The sequence below is a fragment of the Saccharomycodes ludwigii genome, chromosome I, assembly GCF_020623625.1.
Source record: "Saccharomycodes ludwigii strain NBRC 1722 chromosome I, whole genome shotgun sequence".
In the NCBI taxonomy this organism is placed as follows: Eukaryota; Fungi; Ascomycota; class Saccharomycetes; order Saccharomycodales; family Saccharomycodaceae; genus Saccharomycodes; species Saccharomycodes ludwigii.
This window is the reverse complement of record NC_060200.1, coordinates 2,982,273-2,999,430: the sequence shown is the minus strand read 5'-3', so window position 1 is coordinate 2,999,430 and position 17,158 is coordinate 2,982,273. Positions and strand designations below refer to the sequence as shown.

At 30.5% G+C, this 17,158-nt stretch overlaps 9 protein-coding genes and 2 non-coding genes across 11 annotated transcripts; 4 read left to right on the top strand and 7 right to left on the bottom strand.

The window, feature by feature from the left end:
• Positions 1 to 27: 27 nt before the first annotated feature.
• UTP14 (Utp14p) lies at positions 28 to 2,799 on the bottom strand (the record flags this gene model as incomplete). The annotated part of the gene is made up of 1 exon (XM_046080258.1): positions 28 to 2,799. One exon carries the CDS (start codon positions 2,797 to 2,799, stop codon positions 28 to 30), a length of 2,772 nt encoding a protein of 923 aa, XP_045937582.1.
• A 567-nt stretch (positions 2,800 to 3,366) lies between these two features.
• GIM5 (Gim5p) lies at positions 3,367 to 4,047 on the bottom strand (the record flags this gene model as incomplete). The annotated part of the gene is made up of 2 exons (XM_046080259.1): positions 3,367 to 3,806; positions 4,035 to 4,047. 2 exons carry the CDS (start codon positions 4,045 to 4,047, stop codon positions 3,367 to 3,369), a joined length of 453 nt encoding a protein of 150 aa, XP_045937581.1.
• A 410-nt stretch (positions 4,048 to 4,457) lies between these two features.
• RAD10 (DNA repair protein RAD10) lies at positions 4,458 to 5,099 on the top strand (the record flags this gene model as incomplete). Its single annotated transcript, XM_046080260.1, has 1 exon — positions 4,458 to 5,099. One exon carries the CDS (start codon positions 4,458 to 4,460, stop codon positions 5,097 to 5,099), a length of 642 nt encoding a protein of 213 aa, XP_045937580.1.
• A 27-nt stretch (positions 5,100 to 5,126) lies between these two features.
• On the bottom strand, positions 5,127 to 6,692 carry SCDLUD_001299 (putative asparagine synthase; the record flags this gene model as incomplete). Its single annotated transcript, XM_046080261.1, has 1 exon — positions 5,127 to 6,692. The coding sequence occupies one exon, from the start codon at positions 6,690 to 6,692 to the stop codon at positions 5,127 to 5,129; it is 1,566 nt and encodes a 521-aa protein (XP_045937579.1).
• Positions 6,693 to 7,025: 333 nt separating this feature from the next.
• VPS9 (guanine nucleotide exchange factor VPS9) lies at positions 7,026 to 8,363 on the top strand (the record flags this gene model as incomplete). Its single annotated transcript, XM_046081536.1, has 1 exon — positions 7,026 to 8,363. The coding sequence occupies one exon, from the start codon at positions 7,026 to 7,028 to the stop codon at positions 8,361 to 8,363; it is 1,338 nt and encodes a 445-aa protein (XP_045937578.1).
• Positions 8,364 to 8,498: 135 nt separating this feature from the next.
• On the bottom strand, positions 8,499 to 8,613 carry SCDLUD_001297. Its single transcript has 2 exons — positions 8,575 to 8,613; positions 8,499 to 8,543 (listed from the first exon to the last, which is right to left on the bottom strand). It is a non-coding gene; the product is annotated as a tRNA-Leu (tRNA).
• Positions 8,614 to 9,357: 744 nt separating this feature from the next.
• Positions 9,358 to 9,431, top strand: SCDLUD_001296. The gene has a single exon. It is a non-coding gene; the product is annotated as a tRNA-Ile (tRNA).
• A 247-nt stretch (positions 9,432 to 9,678) lies between these two features.
• On the top strand, positions 9,679 to 11,712 carry UFO1 (SCF ubiquitin ligase complex subunit UFO1; the record flags this gene model as incomplete). The annotated part of the gene is made up of 1 exon (XM_046080245.1): positions 9,679 to 11,712. The coding sequence occupies one exon, from the start codon at positions 9,679 to 9,681 to the stop codon at positions 11,710 to 11,712; it is 2,034 nt and encodes a 677-aa protein (XP_045937577.1).
• Positions 11,713 to 11,799: 87 nt separating this feature from the next.
• Positions 11,800 to 12,750, bottom strand: AIM33 (cytochrome-b5 reductase; the record flags this gene model as incomplete). The annotated part of the gene is made up of 1 exon (XM_046080244.1): positions 11,800 to 12,750. One exon carries the CDS (start codon positions 12,748 to 12,750, stop codon positions 11,800 to 11,802), a length of 951 nt encoding a protein of 316 aa, XP_045937576.1.
• A 434-nt stretch (positions 12,751 to 13,184) lies between these two features.
• ALO1 (D-arabinono-1,4-lactone oxidase) lies at positions 13,185 to 14,831 on the bottom strand (the record flags this gene model as incomplete). Its single annotated transcript, XM_046080243.1, has 1 exon — positions 13,185 to 14,831. The coding sequence occupies one exon, from the start codon at positions 14,829 to 14,831 to the stop codon at positions 13,185 to 13,187; it is 1,647 nt and encodes a 548-aa protein (XP_045937575.1).
• A 742-nt stretch (positions 14,832 to 15,573) lies between these two features.
• Positions 15,574 to 17,073, bottom strand: SCDLUD_001292 (tubulin alpha chain; the record flags this gene model as incomplete). The annotated part of the gene is made up of 2 exons (XM_046080242.1): positions 15,574 to 16,889; positions 17,049 to 17,073. The coding sequence occupies 2 exons, from the start codon at positions 17,071 to 17,073 to the stop codon at positions 15,574 to 15,576; spliced, it is 1,341 nt and encodes a 446-aa protein (XP_045937574.1).
• Positions 17,074 to 17,158: the final 85 nt, after the last annotated feature.

The window sequence follows — 17,158 nt, the reverse complement described above, 5'->3', positions numbered from 1 at the left end:
AAAAAAAAAGTTAAAAGCAGTAATAATCTATTTAAATGGCTCTTTCAAAGGATCAATAACAACACCTGGTTTAGTCATTATTCTGGGCTTAATCATCTTGCTATATGTGTTACTAGAGGCCCATTCCTGTCCAATTGGCATTCTCAATGATCTTTCGTATTGTTCTTTACTTTCATATGGGAATGGAACAGCTGATGATTGGTACTTTAAATTTTTCTTGTTTACTTTTTCATTAATAATAACATTTTTCAAATTTTTATCTCTCCTTTTTTCTTTATTAACAAGACCTTTCACTTTTTTTATGTATTTCCTTTTTTTATGTTTGTTGGTACCAGAACCAGCCCATTCGCCCCAGCCTGGTAGAGTAACGTCTACTTCTTTATCATCTTCATCAATAGCAACTCGTTTTTTTTCTTCTTCAAAGTTGGAAACAACATCATCACCAGCAAAGGCTTCTGCGATAACATTTTGCTGCTGAAAAGCCACTTGCTCATCTTCGGAGCCACCATATGGGTCAACAATGTTCAAAGTGCTTCCAGCATCTAAATTTAATATTAGATCTTCGTTAGTGTGGTTTTTGTTTTTTGATTTTCTGGCATGTTTAGCCTTATTTTTATTGATCTTATTTTCCATCTTGGATTGCTTGGAACTATTCTCATCCACCACATTGACTTTACCAGTTTTTTGACCAGAATACCCCTCATTATCAGAATCTTCGTTTAACCAAGGATTAGCGTTTCCAATAACTTTATTAACAGATTCATTTTCATTTTCATTTTCATTTTCATCTACTGTTTTAACAGGTTTAGAATTATTACGCTCCTCTGTTTTTTTATCATGTCTGTCTTTGACTCTTTTAACAATGTCCCTAGAGCCATCTATCTCATTTTCTTCTAAAATACGCTTATCATGTTCTTTGATATTTATATTAGAATCCGATGCTGCAGGCGTGTATACTCTTCTACCTTGATTTAGGATAATGTTAGCGCCCATGTCCTTGGCACCACTTTTGAAAAGTTCTGTGTCATCACCATTTTCCAAGTTCCTCAATTCACCAAGCATCTCTTGGTTTTTTTTTTTTTCGCGTGCTTCAGCATTCTTCATAAATGCCATATTTAAAACACCACTTTTACCAACATTGGCCCGTGAATTGGAACTAGTCTCTGCATTAGCATCATCATTTTCTCTTTCTAAATCACTCAAATTACCATTGAAAGTATCACCCTCATCGCTATCATCTGAACCATGACCCAAAATCTTACTCTTCAAACGTTCACTTTGCGCTAGCATTTCTTCCATTTCCTCACGTGTGCTTTGATCTTTAGTCATACCATGCTTAATCATATCTTGTGCCCATTTCGATGTTGTTTTATGTTTTAATGTCATTCTTTCCTTCGCTCTTTGGATATCATGTTTTTCCGAAGCCTCTTCATCGGAATCCTGGTCAGCATCTTCGCTAATTAATGCTTTATTCCTTAACATTTCCTTTTTCTTAACACGGTGATAGGCTTTGGATTTAATTTTTTTTATTCTCCTAGCCTTCCTTTCTTCACGAAACATCAAAGACCTCATTAATCTTAGCTCAGTAGTCCTTTTTTTCATTTCCTCAGGACTCATTGTAGCAGTGGCGATATCTTCGAATTTTGATTCTCTCTTTGTGATCTCTACCAGATTACTATCTTTCAACATCTTGCCAACTTTTTCTTCCAACTCGGTGACTGGTTTTTCAACTGGTGTAAAAGTAGATGCTTCAACAGGATGACTTTTTGAAGCTAGAGGGAATGATAAATGATCAGCCCGTCTATTTTGCTGCACTGTATCTTTCCATTTATTTACTTCATCCTTAGAAAGTTCATAAGCAATTTTACGTTCATGCCTTTTTTGAATTCTCTGAGGTAAAGGAACAGCCATTGGTTTATGAGCCTCTTTTAACAATGTGGCTTTATCTAATGCCTTTTTATCGTCCACAACACTTAACAAGTCGGTCAACTTTAATTTTTTACCGCTACTGGTATTATTATCAGCACTAGTGTTAAACAATCCAGAAGATGAAATACCTGGCAATGCAAATTCATTTTCTTCCCCATCTGCATAAGTATCTAATTTTTTGAATAAATTTGAAGATTTGTCATTTTCTTTATTTAATTTGCTTGTAACTGTATTTAAATTAACTTCTTCATCGTCGTCAGACACTTCATCAAAAGGATCATCTGAGTGGATATCATCGTTAACTTCTTCGCTATCAGCATCTTCTTCGCTCTCACTATCAGCATCTTCTTCATCTCGATCATCAAATTTCAAGGCACTGTCATCTTCGCTACTGTTATTGTCACCAGCAGATTCCTTGGGATTATTGACATTAATATCCCAGACTTTAGATAAAGGCATTAATTCTTCCTCATCAATGGAAGTGTATCCACCTTCCTCTTCTTCTTCTTCCTCCTCTTCTTTTTCTTGGTTACCAAGTTTTAGTTCATTGTTATTTTTGTCTCTAATTGTTTGAGAAAATTTAGAATTTAAGACATCGTAATCGTCTTCGGAATTTAAGGCTTCATCTGAGTCTAATTCTTCATCTTCAAAATCATCGTCTGAGTCGTCAATGTTGTCTGAGTCATCATTATGTAGCTTGTTTGGATTAACGATTGTACCATTCAACCGTAAATAATTTTTTTTATTTTTATAATTTGGAGTAAAGGAATCTGATTCAGTTCCATTGATTTCCCGTTCTGCTAATTCAAAAGCATTTAAAGACCTTCTTGAAGTTTGTTTTTTGGTGAGCTTGGTTCTTTTTTTAGCCATATCTTATTAGTTGAATATCCGCTTTATTATTTATCTAATCACAATGCTTTGAGTTGTGATAACAAGTTTAAAAAAAAAAAAAAAAAAAGAAAAGAAAAAAAAAAGTTTGGTTAAATAAGAAATAAACTTAATATTTTTATTCTCATTTAAAAAATGTGAAAAGGATGCTTTTTGAAGGAAAAAAAAATTAAAAAAAAAAAAAAAAAAAAAAAGAAATGTTCAATTAAAGCTGGTCGAAAGAGAAAGAAAGAAAAAAAAAAAAAAAAAAATTTACATACATAATTTTTCAATCTAGTTTTTTTTTTTTTTTTCTTTTCGGTTAGCAAAATCTAAATAAGTTCAAGTCTCATAATTATTCTGCTTTTTCATTCGAACTCAAAAACATAATAACAAAAAATAAAATGTTGCTATCACAAAGAAAGGAGAGGAAATGGAAGCTCTAAAAATCTTTGATAATCATTAAGCTAAGTTAATATATACATATATATATATAATTAAATAATTAATGGAGTAAGAATGACGAAGATGAGGGGAAAACGAAAAAAAAATAAAAAATAAAAAAACACTTTATTCTTTTGGCTGTTGCTTTTGTTTTTCTATTAATAATTGTCTTATTCTGTTTTCTATGGCAATAGATGACATACTCTTTTCTTTTATAATACTTTGTATTTGTTGAGACTCCTTATTTAATTTTTCAACTTTCCCTTGATAAAAGTTTATAGCTTCCTTGGTTGTTTTTTCTATAAAATAACCGGTACCAATATCAACCATAAATTTTGTACAGTCCTTTACCTGTCCAGAAGCATATAATGAATTGCTTAAGGGTATTAAAATGGGATTGTTTTCATTTTCTGGGTTAGAGACTGCATTGACATCATCTATACAATCCTTAAATTTATCCCTTGCTATATTCAAAGCTTGTAGAGATTGGGAAAAATGCTGTAGTTCCTGGTCAAATTGCTGTTTTACAATACTCAATTGTTCGACATTTAGTTTTGTTACATCAACTATTTTAAAATTACAATAAAAAGCATAATAATAGGCATAAATAACAAACGAATACAACCCATTATACTTTGATATAAATAATAATTATTTATATCCACTATTAATATTTTGTTAGTAAAAAAAAAAAAAAAAAAAAGATTAAAAAAGGATACAAGGAAACTGATTAAAGGTGTCCTTTCCTTATTTGTATGCAACTAAATATTAAACAAAAAATAACACAAACATACTTTTTTGGGACATTTTAATATATGAATATATAGACCTTGGCTAGTAATTGAACTTGGTTATATTAGTTTTAAAAGTTCTTTTGTTAGTCAATGAGCTGCTAATTTGTAATAAGAAAAATAATGAAAGTTTGGAAAAAAAAAAAAAAAAAAAAAGTTTGATATTATTTTACCTTTTTTTTTTTTATAAAATCAAACAAAATAAAATAAAATAAAATTGAAATTATTATACACTCGGACAACACACCCATCGGACTTTAAAAACTATAGTATTAATATATAAATATTGCTTTAATGTATTATGATTGATCGACTTGACAATTTTTTCCATCTTATTCAACTACAATTGTAAAAATAAAAGCCATTGGGTGACATTTATTATCATCGATAATTGTATCATAATTTACTTAATTAAAAAAAGAAAAAATGGATAATTCAGATACTACCTCATTTAGAAGTATCTTGGCAAATGCCAAAAAATTACAAAACAATGCGGAAAGCATAGATATCCAGGAGAATGGGAAAAAATTACCAGTTATTTACAAGGAACAATCACATAACCACAGTGATCAAAAACATTCTAATAGTTCAAACAATACGGTAGTTAATGCTTTTACCATAAAACATAATCAGCCCCAAATTAGTGATAAAAACGATGATATCCAAAGTAATAGGACGTCTGGGGGAGATAAGTATAGCAATGCCAAAACAGTTTTAGTAAGTAAAACCCAAAAGGGAAACCCTTTACTAGATAAATTACAAAATACCAAGTGGAGATACGTTAGTTCTTCTCCCACCGCCAAAATAGAATATGATTATCTAATACGAGGTTCACGTAAAGTTATATTCTTGTCTTTAAAATACCATAAACTACATCCAGAATATATTTATAGAAAAATAAAGCCCATAGTAAATCAAAATTCAATTTTGCTATGTGTAGTTGATGTAGAAAATTCAGAAGATATTTTAAAAGACTTGACCAAACTAACTTTATTTAATGGTTTTACACTATTACTAAGTTTTAATTTCGAACAAGCAGCCAAATATATAATGTTTTTAAATAAATAAATAAATAAATATATATATACATAAAAATTATAAAATGTCAGTACCTTTGCCCTTCCCATCCACAATCTTGGCAGTTTTAGAACCAAATTGAATAGCTCTTTTAGGTTCTTCGCATATTTTACCCAAATTCAAATGTTTAAACGCTAATTTCCGTAAAATCAACTTATTTACTTTATAATTCAACGGAATAGAAGTTGTAGTAAACTCAATCAAATCGTCATCCAAAAAAGGATATCGCACTTCAACCCCATGCGAAGATATTACTTTGTCATCACGGCTCAAGTTCCTATCGTGTATATTATTTATTTCTTTAATTAATTGAACTTGTATCTCAGACAAACTTTTATGAAGAAATTTATAATAACCACCAAACAATTCGTCTGCGCCTAGCCCACTGAAAAGAACTATGCCATTTCTATTATACCCAGAATTACTTTTACCACCAGCTGCAAAATAAAATGCAATGGCAATAGAAAGGTCCATTACTGTTGCTTTGGGATATATTAAATCAACAACATGTTCTTTGAACTTAACATAGTCTTGATAAGATACATCTACTTCCAACAATCTTATATCTATATCGGAAAAATTTCCTTTGATTATTTTGGCAGACTCAATAGCCAAAAGTCTATCAGGGGTTTCACTCGGTTTCATATTAGTTCTTGGACTCTCAAATCCAACATTTAACAATTCTATAGTGATATCTTTTTCTCTATTTTGTCTCACTAACTCTTGGCATATTAAACTAACAATTATAGAGCAATCTAATCCACCAGAAAATAAAACAGAAATAGGATTTTGTTCGGCATGCAACGGATGAATTGTAACCAACCTTTTGTAAATGGAACTTTGCAATAGTTCATATAATTCATCAATTTTTGTATCCATATGCTGGAACTCCAAATCTACCATATTCGTGACCATATAATCTGGTTTTATACTACCCACTTCAGTTAACGTATGTTGATTTATAGCATATTTATATATGACACCACCATCACAGTTAATAAAACTACCTTGAGATTTACCACTACAACTAGTGATATATATGCTGGTATTTGCATTGTCATCTGAGTTAAGCTGGTAACTTAAACTTCTGCGGCCTATTTTATCCCTACCAAAATAGACACAACTCTCTAATTTGTCATAAATCGTATAAGCAAATTCCCCATTCAATTTCCCTATAACATCTGTAACTCCATGTTCCGATGATGATAACTCTTTTAAAATATACATGGTGTCATTCTCAAACTCGAGCAAACTAGCAGTGGTACAATCATTATATAATTCGCCATTGTATTGCAAAACATATCTTTCATTGGAAACACATTGTTTAGTAAATGGGCTTCTTAGAGATAAAACACTAGAAAACCAGAAATTCTGTGAAGAAGGATCATACCTTAAAGAACAATAGTTCGGTCCTCTAGAGATAATATACGGAATTAGACTGTTAAACTGTGTGCTTGTTGTTAATTCAGTATTATTTCTGGCTCTGGTTATATCTTTCTCATAAAACTCTAATAGTAGTTCGGTATCATTGCTATAATCCTTGGGTTTAACATTTTCACCATTATAAAACAAAATACCACACATTAATGTACGTATACCTGTTATTTCAACACTCTTTGATAGTATTGTTATTCTTATTAAACTATAATATATAATAAAAAAAAAAAAAAAAAATTTCGGCTATTTTTTTTTTTTAAATTAATGTTAAAAAATTTTTTTCTTTTTTTTTTTTTTTTTTTTTTTTTTTTTTTGTTTTTGTTTATTTAGATTTACTTTATCGTTCATTGCAAATGTCACTTTATTGTACCTTTCAGTAAAGATGAGATAATTTGTATGCAATCATTTCTTTTTTTTTCTTTTTTGTTACTCTTTTCCGTAACATAAAAAGGCAAAAATACATATATACATATATTAAAGATGTCTGAAGACGATTTTAGCAATGAAGTGAAATCCCAAAATAGTGGCAATAGTGTCAATAGTCCCAACAATTCCAATGATAGAAAACTCAAAGAAAGATCTTCTTCTCCTTCTTCTGTTATCGTTACTACCACAGAGAATTCCAAATTATTTGATTTTAAAATATTTTTAAAACAACTAAGAGATCCGAGAGCTGAGCCAATAGTGAAATACACAAAATCCTTCATTCAAAATTTCTACAATTCTCGCAGAAATTACACTTGTGCGGAACAGGTTAAGTTGGTTTGTGATTTTCAATCATTCATTTATGAAAAATTTTTAATTTATGAACCCTTCAAATCTATGAATGATCTAACTAATGCCAAAGAAGGTTTAGAAAAATTAATTATGAACAAATTATACCCCAAGCTCTTCCCGCCTTTAGCAACAGCAGTAGATGCTTTTGTTGATGTGAATTTGGATGAGAAGTTTGAGTTGCAAAGACTTAATTATGGAAAGATAGTCACTCCAGAAATGCTAGAAATCAGCAATTACGACGAACTTGGGACTCATTACAATATACTAGATAAATTTGTAAAGTTGGCCACAATAGAATTAAACAAAATAAACAATTATAGAGCACCACGCGATAAAATGGTTTGTATTTTAAATTGTTGTAAAGTCATTTATGGTATATTGAAAAAATTCCAAAAAATATCAACTGCAGATGATTTTGTACCCTTACTAATATATACTTTATTAAAAAGTGACGTTAAAAATCTATGTTCTAATTGTAATTATATAGAGTGTTATAGAAGCAAAAGTTTTTCTACCGGAGAGAGTCAATATTATTTGAGCAGTTTGCAAGGTGCTATTAAATTTATTCTTGACATGGATAAAGGGTCTTTGAGGATTAAAGATGAACAGCAATTTGATGAGTTATACACGAAGAATCAAAAACTGATTGAGGAAGAAAGACGTACATTGTTACCGTTGGAAACAGCCACCAATACAACTATTCAGAATCAACCAAATAGTGTAGCTAACAGTGGTACTTTTCATTTACCAAATACAGATTCAGTAAAGGCTATATTTCAGAATTTTTTGTTTCCTGCTGAAAACATACGACAAGAAGAAAGTCATGCAATTGCTTCAGACAATCATTCTGATGAGTACAATGACCATACCAATTGGCAAGTGGCGCTCCTTGAACTAGGACACAAAGAACATAAAGAAACTATTAAAAATTTACAAAGTATGTTCCCTGAAATAGAAGTTGATATTATTGAAGATATTTGCATTGCTAAAAATTATAATACAGGACAGGTGGTGGATTTACTTTTGGACTTGTATAATTAATGACTTGTATATCCTATATTTAATAACTGCCCTCAAGAACCTACTAAATAATGATGAAAATACGGAATTATCGAAGACATGAAATAAAAATCATGAAATAAAAATTCCAAAAAAAAAAAAAAATAATAATAATAATGGTTGCTAAGAGATTCGAACTCTTGCATCTTACGATATCCGAGTATTCGCATTTACAGTGCGAAAGCATATGATCACTTGAATCGGACGCCTTAGACCGCTCGGCCAAACAACCTTAATTGATGTTGATGTCGTAATATGAGATCAACTAAACGCATATTACAACCGAACATACGGAGATCGTCGCAGGATGGAAATTATACCTGGCGGACAACGAGGAAACATTAGAAAAGATTAATAAGAATATCAAATATAAATGAGAAAATAAATCATATATAAAGAGATGATTTATTATCAAGTTATTCACCAAAAAGTATTTAAGTTATAGTTTTAAATAATCTTTATTATATATTATTATTATTATATGTAAAGACCTAAACAGAACAAGAAATTAATTACAGGGTCAAATTTTTTTTGGCAAGTAATTTCTTATTTTATTTATGTCTTTACATGTACTAAAGATTATTTAAAATTATAAACCAATCATGAAGAATATCATGAAGGATACTCCTTCCTTTTCAACTTTTTCTTAATTGTTATAGCACTCATTCTTATTTGTACTATTCTCGTTGTTGGTTCTGATTGAACTTGATTAGCGATATATTATTAATTGTGACTATCAATTGTAGTAACTAATACTAATATGTTTTCGTCAGCATTTCATTTTACAACAGAAGTTGTTATGAAGCAAATTGAATATAGAACATCATAGAAAAGTAGGAAATTAATATAAACCAAAAAGTAAAAAAGAAAAAAAAAAAATTCATGAGTGCGTGAAAAAGACAGGCAAAATATTAATATGAAAAAGATATTGCAAAGGCTGTCCTGTTATACGAGTTTCAGTAGAAAAATATGAGTTGGTTCCTTGGCCCAGTTGGTTAAGGCACCGTGCTAATAACGCGGGGATCAGCAGTTCGATCCTGCTAGGAACCAATTTTTTTTAGCCATATGAGAATAAAAACGTGTCAATATTTTACTCTTTCTAAAATATATACATATAAATTTTTTTTTTTTTTTTTTTTTTTTTTTTTTCGGTTTTCAAACTTGATATTCAACACTCTTTACTATAATAAAAGTAGATGGTTGCGTTAAACAATATAAAAATTTTTTTTTAAAAAAAAATACAAATTAATCGCCACTATCCAGCGGTGCAAGAATATTATTTATGCTCAACGCTAACATGACCAATATGGCCGCCAAAAAGTTGGAAGATTTACCTATTGAATTACTACTCTCGATATTCAGTCATTTGGATCACATAATCTTACAGGATTTACAACAAACGTGCAAAGTTTTTCAGAGAATCATACAGCACGATGATGAAATATGGAAACAAATGTTTATTTCAAGGATAAATTCATACCAATTTCCTAATGTTAGTGGTAAAAAAACTTATAAAGAAGAATATTTCACAAGACTCCGGTTATTGGATGATTGGAAACACAATAGAGGTATTAAAACCAAATACACAATAAACACCCTATTGCCACAAGTGCAACATAATGCGCATCAGCTGGAACATATTGTTTTCGATTATCCCAAATGTGCCTGTTATAACGAAGGTGTTATTACTTTAATACAACTAAACAATATGAACCGTAGGAAGAAAAACAGGTTGACTTATATTCCATGTACTACCCCCCAAGGTTGTTCCACTATAAATTTTAATATCAATGCAGCTGTTTTCGGGAGATATGATGGAAGGATATTTGGTAAATTATTAACTAATAAATCATATTTATCCCCGGTGGTTGAATTTGACGCTTCCCATAGCAGCTGCGTTACTGCTATTTGTACTTCGTCGTATCAAGCTGCCGATGAATCTAATATAGATGTTTGGAGTTGTAGCGGTTGTGCAAATGGTGAGATTATTTGGTGGCTTAATAGTAATATGCGTCAGTCTTTGAAGATATCAACGTCACCAGTTAGATATCTATATATGTACAACAAAAATAAAACTATTGCAGTTGATGATTCATATATTTATGTTATCAATGAAATGACCCAAGTGCATATACTTAAATCGCCCATGCAAGCAGTTAATATACAGTTTATCAAGTGGGACCAAGGTGGTGAATTATTAATTATAGCTGATGTTCACGATTTTTACCTTATATCACTAAATTTGAAAGATGCCTTTGGATCAACTAGAATCTTTAAAGTAGATAATGGAAGCATTATTCAAGACGTATTTATTGACGAGACCACAAGTATGAGGAAAGCACATCAAGATATCAATTTGGCTGGTGAGGATGGATGTTATGCAGGTATATTAACGGATACTAATATAGTCTACCTTATTAATATCAGGTCATTGGATACTGACAATGGCGAAACTAGTAAAGGTGGGTATTTATCAATTAAGCCTCATTTAAAATTAAGTTTTCAAGAGAAAATATACACTTGTCAAGTAAATAATTTGGTTTTATTAATAGCATTTTGTGGAAGTATTTCTGTCTATGATGCTAATAGTGGAGAAGAGATAAGAAGCATTCATAAAATGGAAAAATATCCTCAGTTTTTAAAATTGTCGCATGGTCGAATATTAGTTGGTAGTGAAAATGTTTTACACTATTTGCAATATGTAGATAATGGGAAGCTGAATAAAAATCACAAAAAACCATTTAACAGTACGAGAAGTTCTAAATGGAATGAGATGATTAGTGGTCAGCTGGAGATTTACAATGATGAAGTAAGAGAGGAAGATAAAGATGCTAAAGTTTTGGATAAGCTTTATAAAAAATTCAATGGTAGTGTCAATGATAATGAGGATATCCAATTACAAATAGCCATGCTTGAATCTAAAACCACTACACTCGGTGAAGAAGAGAAAAGAAGGAAGGAAGAAGAAGAAGAAGAGATGCTAAGACTAGCTATCGAAGCATCTATGTTGGACAATACTAATGGTGATTTTAGTGATATGTGTTTAGAACCGTTGCTTGTGGAACAAACATTGGATTCTAGTAATAATAATAATAATAATAATAATAATAATAACAGATCTGCCCGTGAAAGAAGAAGAAGACCTTTGGGTGAGTTAGAGCATGTGATTACGCGTAGAGAAGATACTGATGAGTTAGATGAAGAAACACGTCTGCAGTTGCAAACAATGGAAAGGAATACACAGGCTAATCCCAATATTAATACCGAAATAGACAATGATTTGGAATTAGCATTAGCATTATCATTATCATTGAGCGAAATAGAGAATTGATTTCTTTTTTTTTTTTTTTCTCTCTGTGGAATACTAAAAATGTCAATATATAAAATATATATATATATATATATATATACTTTACTTTTAAAAGCAAAAGACTTGATCATCTGGATTAGATTTCAAGGTGCCAGATGGCCAACCCAATTCTTCTGAATACTCCAGTAACATTTTTTTCATATCTGGTTTACCACAAATCAAAAGTCTTACATCTGGAGATGGATTAGGCAAATATTTAGACATGAGTTCTTTAGTAACTAAACCAACATCGCCGATACTTTTTCCTGTAGTAGGATTATTTAAAACATAATGAATTTTCAAGTTTGGGTACTTTTCAGCAATTTCATCCAGCTCATCCTTTAATAAAATATCATTTTCGGTTTCATTGGCAAAAATTAAAGTCATTTTAGAAAAATCCTCCGGAGTGGAAACAATCTTTGATATGACTTGTAGCATTGGAGTGATACCTGAACCACCAGCAATCATACATATTTCTTTATAAGAATTTGGTACATAATTAAACCTACCAACAGGACCTTGAAATTCGACTTGATCCCCTGGTTTTAAACCGGCGAAACATTTGGAAACTGTACCATCTGGATAAGATTTAACTATTATATCAAAGTGGCCTGTTTCGTATTGAGGAGAAATCGGTGTATAATATCTAATTTGATCATTACCGTCAATATTAAATCTAACAGCTAAATGATGGCCAACAGGTGTGTTTAATGCCTCTAGACGTGTTTTTAGGTTAAAACGATAAATTGCGGAGTTTTTGGAAATAATGGTTTGATCAACAAGTTCCAATTTGGTCCATTTGTCTTTATAAACTGATTGTTTACGAGATTTTGCCTTGAGGTAATTGACCGATAAAAAAGTGAACAAAATCGGTAAAGCCAATAGAATTTTGCCACTTCTAGATTGGGCATATAATATAATGACACCCACCAAAACTAAACAAGATGGAATCAAAATACCATGTTTAGGATCATCCAAAATATTTTCTTCCTTTTTTCCTTCTTTTTTTTCTTCAGACATCTGAATTATTGAGTTTTTGAGAGTTTTGTAATGGTTTTTTTTTTTCTCTTTCAAGTACAATTATCTATAGTAAATGAACACTATAGCAACGAATTTTTTTTTTTTTTTTTTTTTGAATAAAGCTCAAAAAAATTTTCCGAAAAAAAAAAAAAAATAATTAAAAAAAAAAATAAAAAAAAAATAATTAAAAAAAAAAAAAGAAAAGAAAAAAAATATATAGTAATAATGAATCTTGTATATTTTTTTTTTTATTTTTCGCAAATGATATATACAATATTTATTTGTTTTAAAAAGAAAAATTGCTAATGTTAATACAGAATATCAAAATTAAAGATAAAAGACAGTAAAGCTATTAATATATAGTTTATATATTATAGGAGAGAAAAAAAAAAAAAAAAAAGAAAGGAAAGAAAGGAAAAAAAGAAAAAAAAATTTCAAATTTCCAAAATACCATTACGAATACACCAATCTTTATTGGCTAAAAACACACCATTTGGATCTTGTTGTTTTCTAATTTGTTGCCATTTGATTAAATCTTCACCATACCACTTGATAATTTCACTGGCCATACCTCTCATTTCATAGTCCAAATATTTCTCTTTTGGTTTAACACCTTTTGGAAGCATTGAAACATCGCCCAAGAAATTTTTAGCCCAGTGTGGTTTACCACCAGCAGCACCCATTGTATGTTCAAAAAGGGTAAACCATTTATGAATAGGTGTATTGGCACCAAATGGTCTATAAATAGTAGCATTAATATATAAAGTTAATTGGTTATTGGTGACATGTTCAGCATATTGTAAATCTCTTGGAGTAGCATCTAAATAAGGACGTAAAATATTACCATAAACGGCACCCTTGGACGTCGAAGTTCTGTGGGAATAATCCAATTGATGGGGTGGGAGAGTAGTATTAGAACAACGAACTTCAATAGGAACATGTACATAAAACTCCTTGTTAGAAGCCGCTTGTTGAATGGAATGATCCAAAGAACGTAAAACTTCAGGACCATTAAGTAATGGGCACCCCCATTCATCAACAAATTGAGAAAATAAACAATCCATATTTAAACCATCAATAGAATCTTGAATAGCTACATCACCATTACCAAAAGTTTCTACAGCACCATATTGTCTATTAAACACAAAACTTTCCACAAATGGGGTTATCCCTGGATAAATTTTAACACTAATCCATAATAAACATTCATAAAAAATCCTGCCAAATTTAGTACCCCACCATGATTTACGAGTAACTTCATGAACTTGTTCGGTAGTTTTATTACCCCTCCACAGAACACATTTACGAGTGTAGGGGTACCACCAGCACCTAATAAATTCACTACTGGTCCAAATATCATCCCATTTCTCCAACAAAGTTTCAAAATGGATGACTTCTTGTGTAGATTTAATTTTATATTTGGGTATAGCACGAATTGTAGCTTTGACAATGACGCCAATTTTCCCCAAAGACAATAAAGCTGCTCTAAAAACATCTTGATTGGTTTCAGAATCTAAATAAATTAGTTCACCTTTGCCATTAATAATAGTTAGATTAACATATTGAGAGGATACTAATCCGTGGAAAGCTGAAGAACCATGCGTACCTGTTGCAGTAATACCAGCAACACTTTGCTCAGATATTGAACCTAAATTTTGGATAGTATATCCTTTAGCACCCAATATTTCATTCAACTTATAAACTCTTAATCCTGCTTCTACTGTAATATCTGCATAATTGCCCCCATCATACACTTTGAAATCTAGAACCCTGTTTAATTTATCTAGATTTACCAACCAACCATTTGGATTTGCACAGCACAGATCGCTTGGAGAATGACCAGAACCTATGACAGTAAAGGTTTTGCCCTCTTTATAAGCATTCAAGATAATTTTTGTGACTTCATCTATGTTACTTGGTTGAAAAAATAATTGTGGTTTACAACTAAAGATGCCAGCCCAGTTTTTAAAAGTATAGTTTTTAATACCGTTTAAACCGGCCATTGGATCTATAATTGCCGAACTAGTAGTACCGGTGGTGGTACTACTACTACTACTTATTATAGAGTCTTTTTCATCCATTTTTTGTACTTTTGATTGGATTTTCTTTCTTTTTTTATTTTTCGTTCTGTTTTGTTTTGTTTTGTTTTATTCTAAAAGTGTTTTAGGAATGTATTTTTTCTTTTTTTTTTTTTTTTTTTTCTCTTTTTTTTTTCTTTTAGATTTCGCGAGTCAAAATATTACAAGTAAATTTCTCTTGAAAAGTAAGACAAAAATTACATAAGCAGACGTTTTTTTTCTTTTTTTTTTTTTTTCGGTTTGATTTGTAAGTTAATTTTATTCAAAGAAAGGAAAAACAATAATAATAATAATTTGAATCTCATTGAAAATAAATAACCATTTTCTGTTTTCTAGATGTATTAAACTCTTAACTTTTTTTTATATTCATTAAAACTAAAGTCTCAAATATATATAATCATCATTTATATATTACATTGCAACATTCACCATTTATTCATAATAATTATTGTTTTCTATTTCTATTTTAGAATTATCGCTTAAACATTAAATCTCTCTAATACATAAATAACATTTTAAGTAATGAAAAATAAACAGGAGCAATAATATATATATATATATATATACATATATATAAAACAAGTAAAGATTTATTATTAATATAAAGCAAAATAAAATATTATATATATATATAACTATTTTTTTAGATTTTAACTGAACAAAAAAAAAAAAAAAAAATTTAAAAATAAAATAAAATACTCAATAAACGGGGTATTATTCCTCCTCCTATAACTGTATATAATAATCAAAACTCATCTTCAGTATAAGCATCTGCGCCTACTTCAATATAATCTCTTTCCAATGCAGCCAAATCCTCCCTGGCCTCAGTAAATTCACCTTCCTCCATACCTTCTCCAACATACCAGTGAACAAAAGCACGTTTGGAATACATTAAATCAAACTTTCTATCAATCCTCTTCCAAGCATCGGCGATAGCAGTGGTATTACTCAACATACAAACAGCTCTTTGTACTTCAGCCAATTGAGATTCTGGTGTGGCAGTTGGTGGCTGATAACAAATACCAATTTTAAAACCTGTTGGACACCAATCAACCATTTGAACAGTTCTTTTATTTTTCACTTGAGAAACAGCATTTTGAACATCTCTGGTGACAACATCACCTCTATATAACAAACAAGTAGCCATATACTTACCAGTTCTTGGATCACACTTAACCATTTGATTACCCGGTTCAAAACAAGCATTAGTGATTTCCATCACTGAATTGGATTCATGATTAGCTCTGCTTTTACTTAAAATAGGAGCATAGGAAACTAATGGGAAATGGATTCTTGGGTATGGGACCAAATTTGTTTGAAATTCGTTCAAGTCGACGTTTAAAGACCCATCAAATCTCAAAGAGGCGGTAACAGAAGATATAACTTGTGCTATTAAATTATTCAAATTGGGGAAACTAGGCCTTGGTATGTCCAAATTTTTCTTACACATGTCATAAATAGCTTCATTATCAACCATAAAAGTACAATCTGCATGCTCCAAAGTAGTATGTGTCGTTAATACGGTATTATAAGGCTCTACAACACTGGTGGAAACTTGAGGAGCAGGATAGACTGCAAACTCCAATTTTGACTTTTTGCCATAATCAACACTTAACTGTTCCAACAATAAAGAGCCCAAACCAGACCCAGTACCACCACCTAAAGAATGAGTGAATAAAAAACCCTGTAAGCCATCACATTGATCTGATATCTTTCTAATTCTATCCAAAATTTCATCTAACAATTCTCTTCCTACAGTGTAATGACCACGAGCATAGTTATTGGCGGCATCTTCCTTACCACTTATTAATTGTTCAGGATGGAATAAATCCTTGTATTTACCAGTTCTTACTTCATCGATAACATTAGGTTCTAAATCAACATACAAAGCACGAGGAACGTATTTACCACTACCTGTTTCATGGAAAAAAGTGGAAAAACCTTCTTCACCACCCTTAGGTTTAGTTAAACCTTCTTGTAAAAACCCATCTGGTCTTATACCATGTTCTAAAGAGTATAATTCCCAGCATGAGTTACCAATTTGACAACCAGCTTGACCAACTATTTTTATGTATTTAATAATTTTCTTTGTTAGTAAAAAGATGAAAATAAAATAAAAATAAATAAATTATCATTGAAAAGAAAGCAATGCGCTAGGGATGACATTAGGGATAGTGATGATAATAAATAAATAAAAAAAAAAAAAAAGGAAAAACATACCATTGATACTAATTACTTCTCTCATTTTATTATTTTGTTTGATTAATTCCTGTTCTTGTTCAAACTAATATACAGCTTATATTTAATGAAATATTTGCTCTAATACCAAT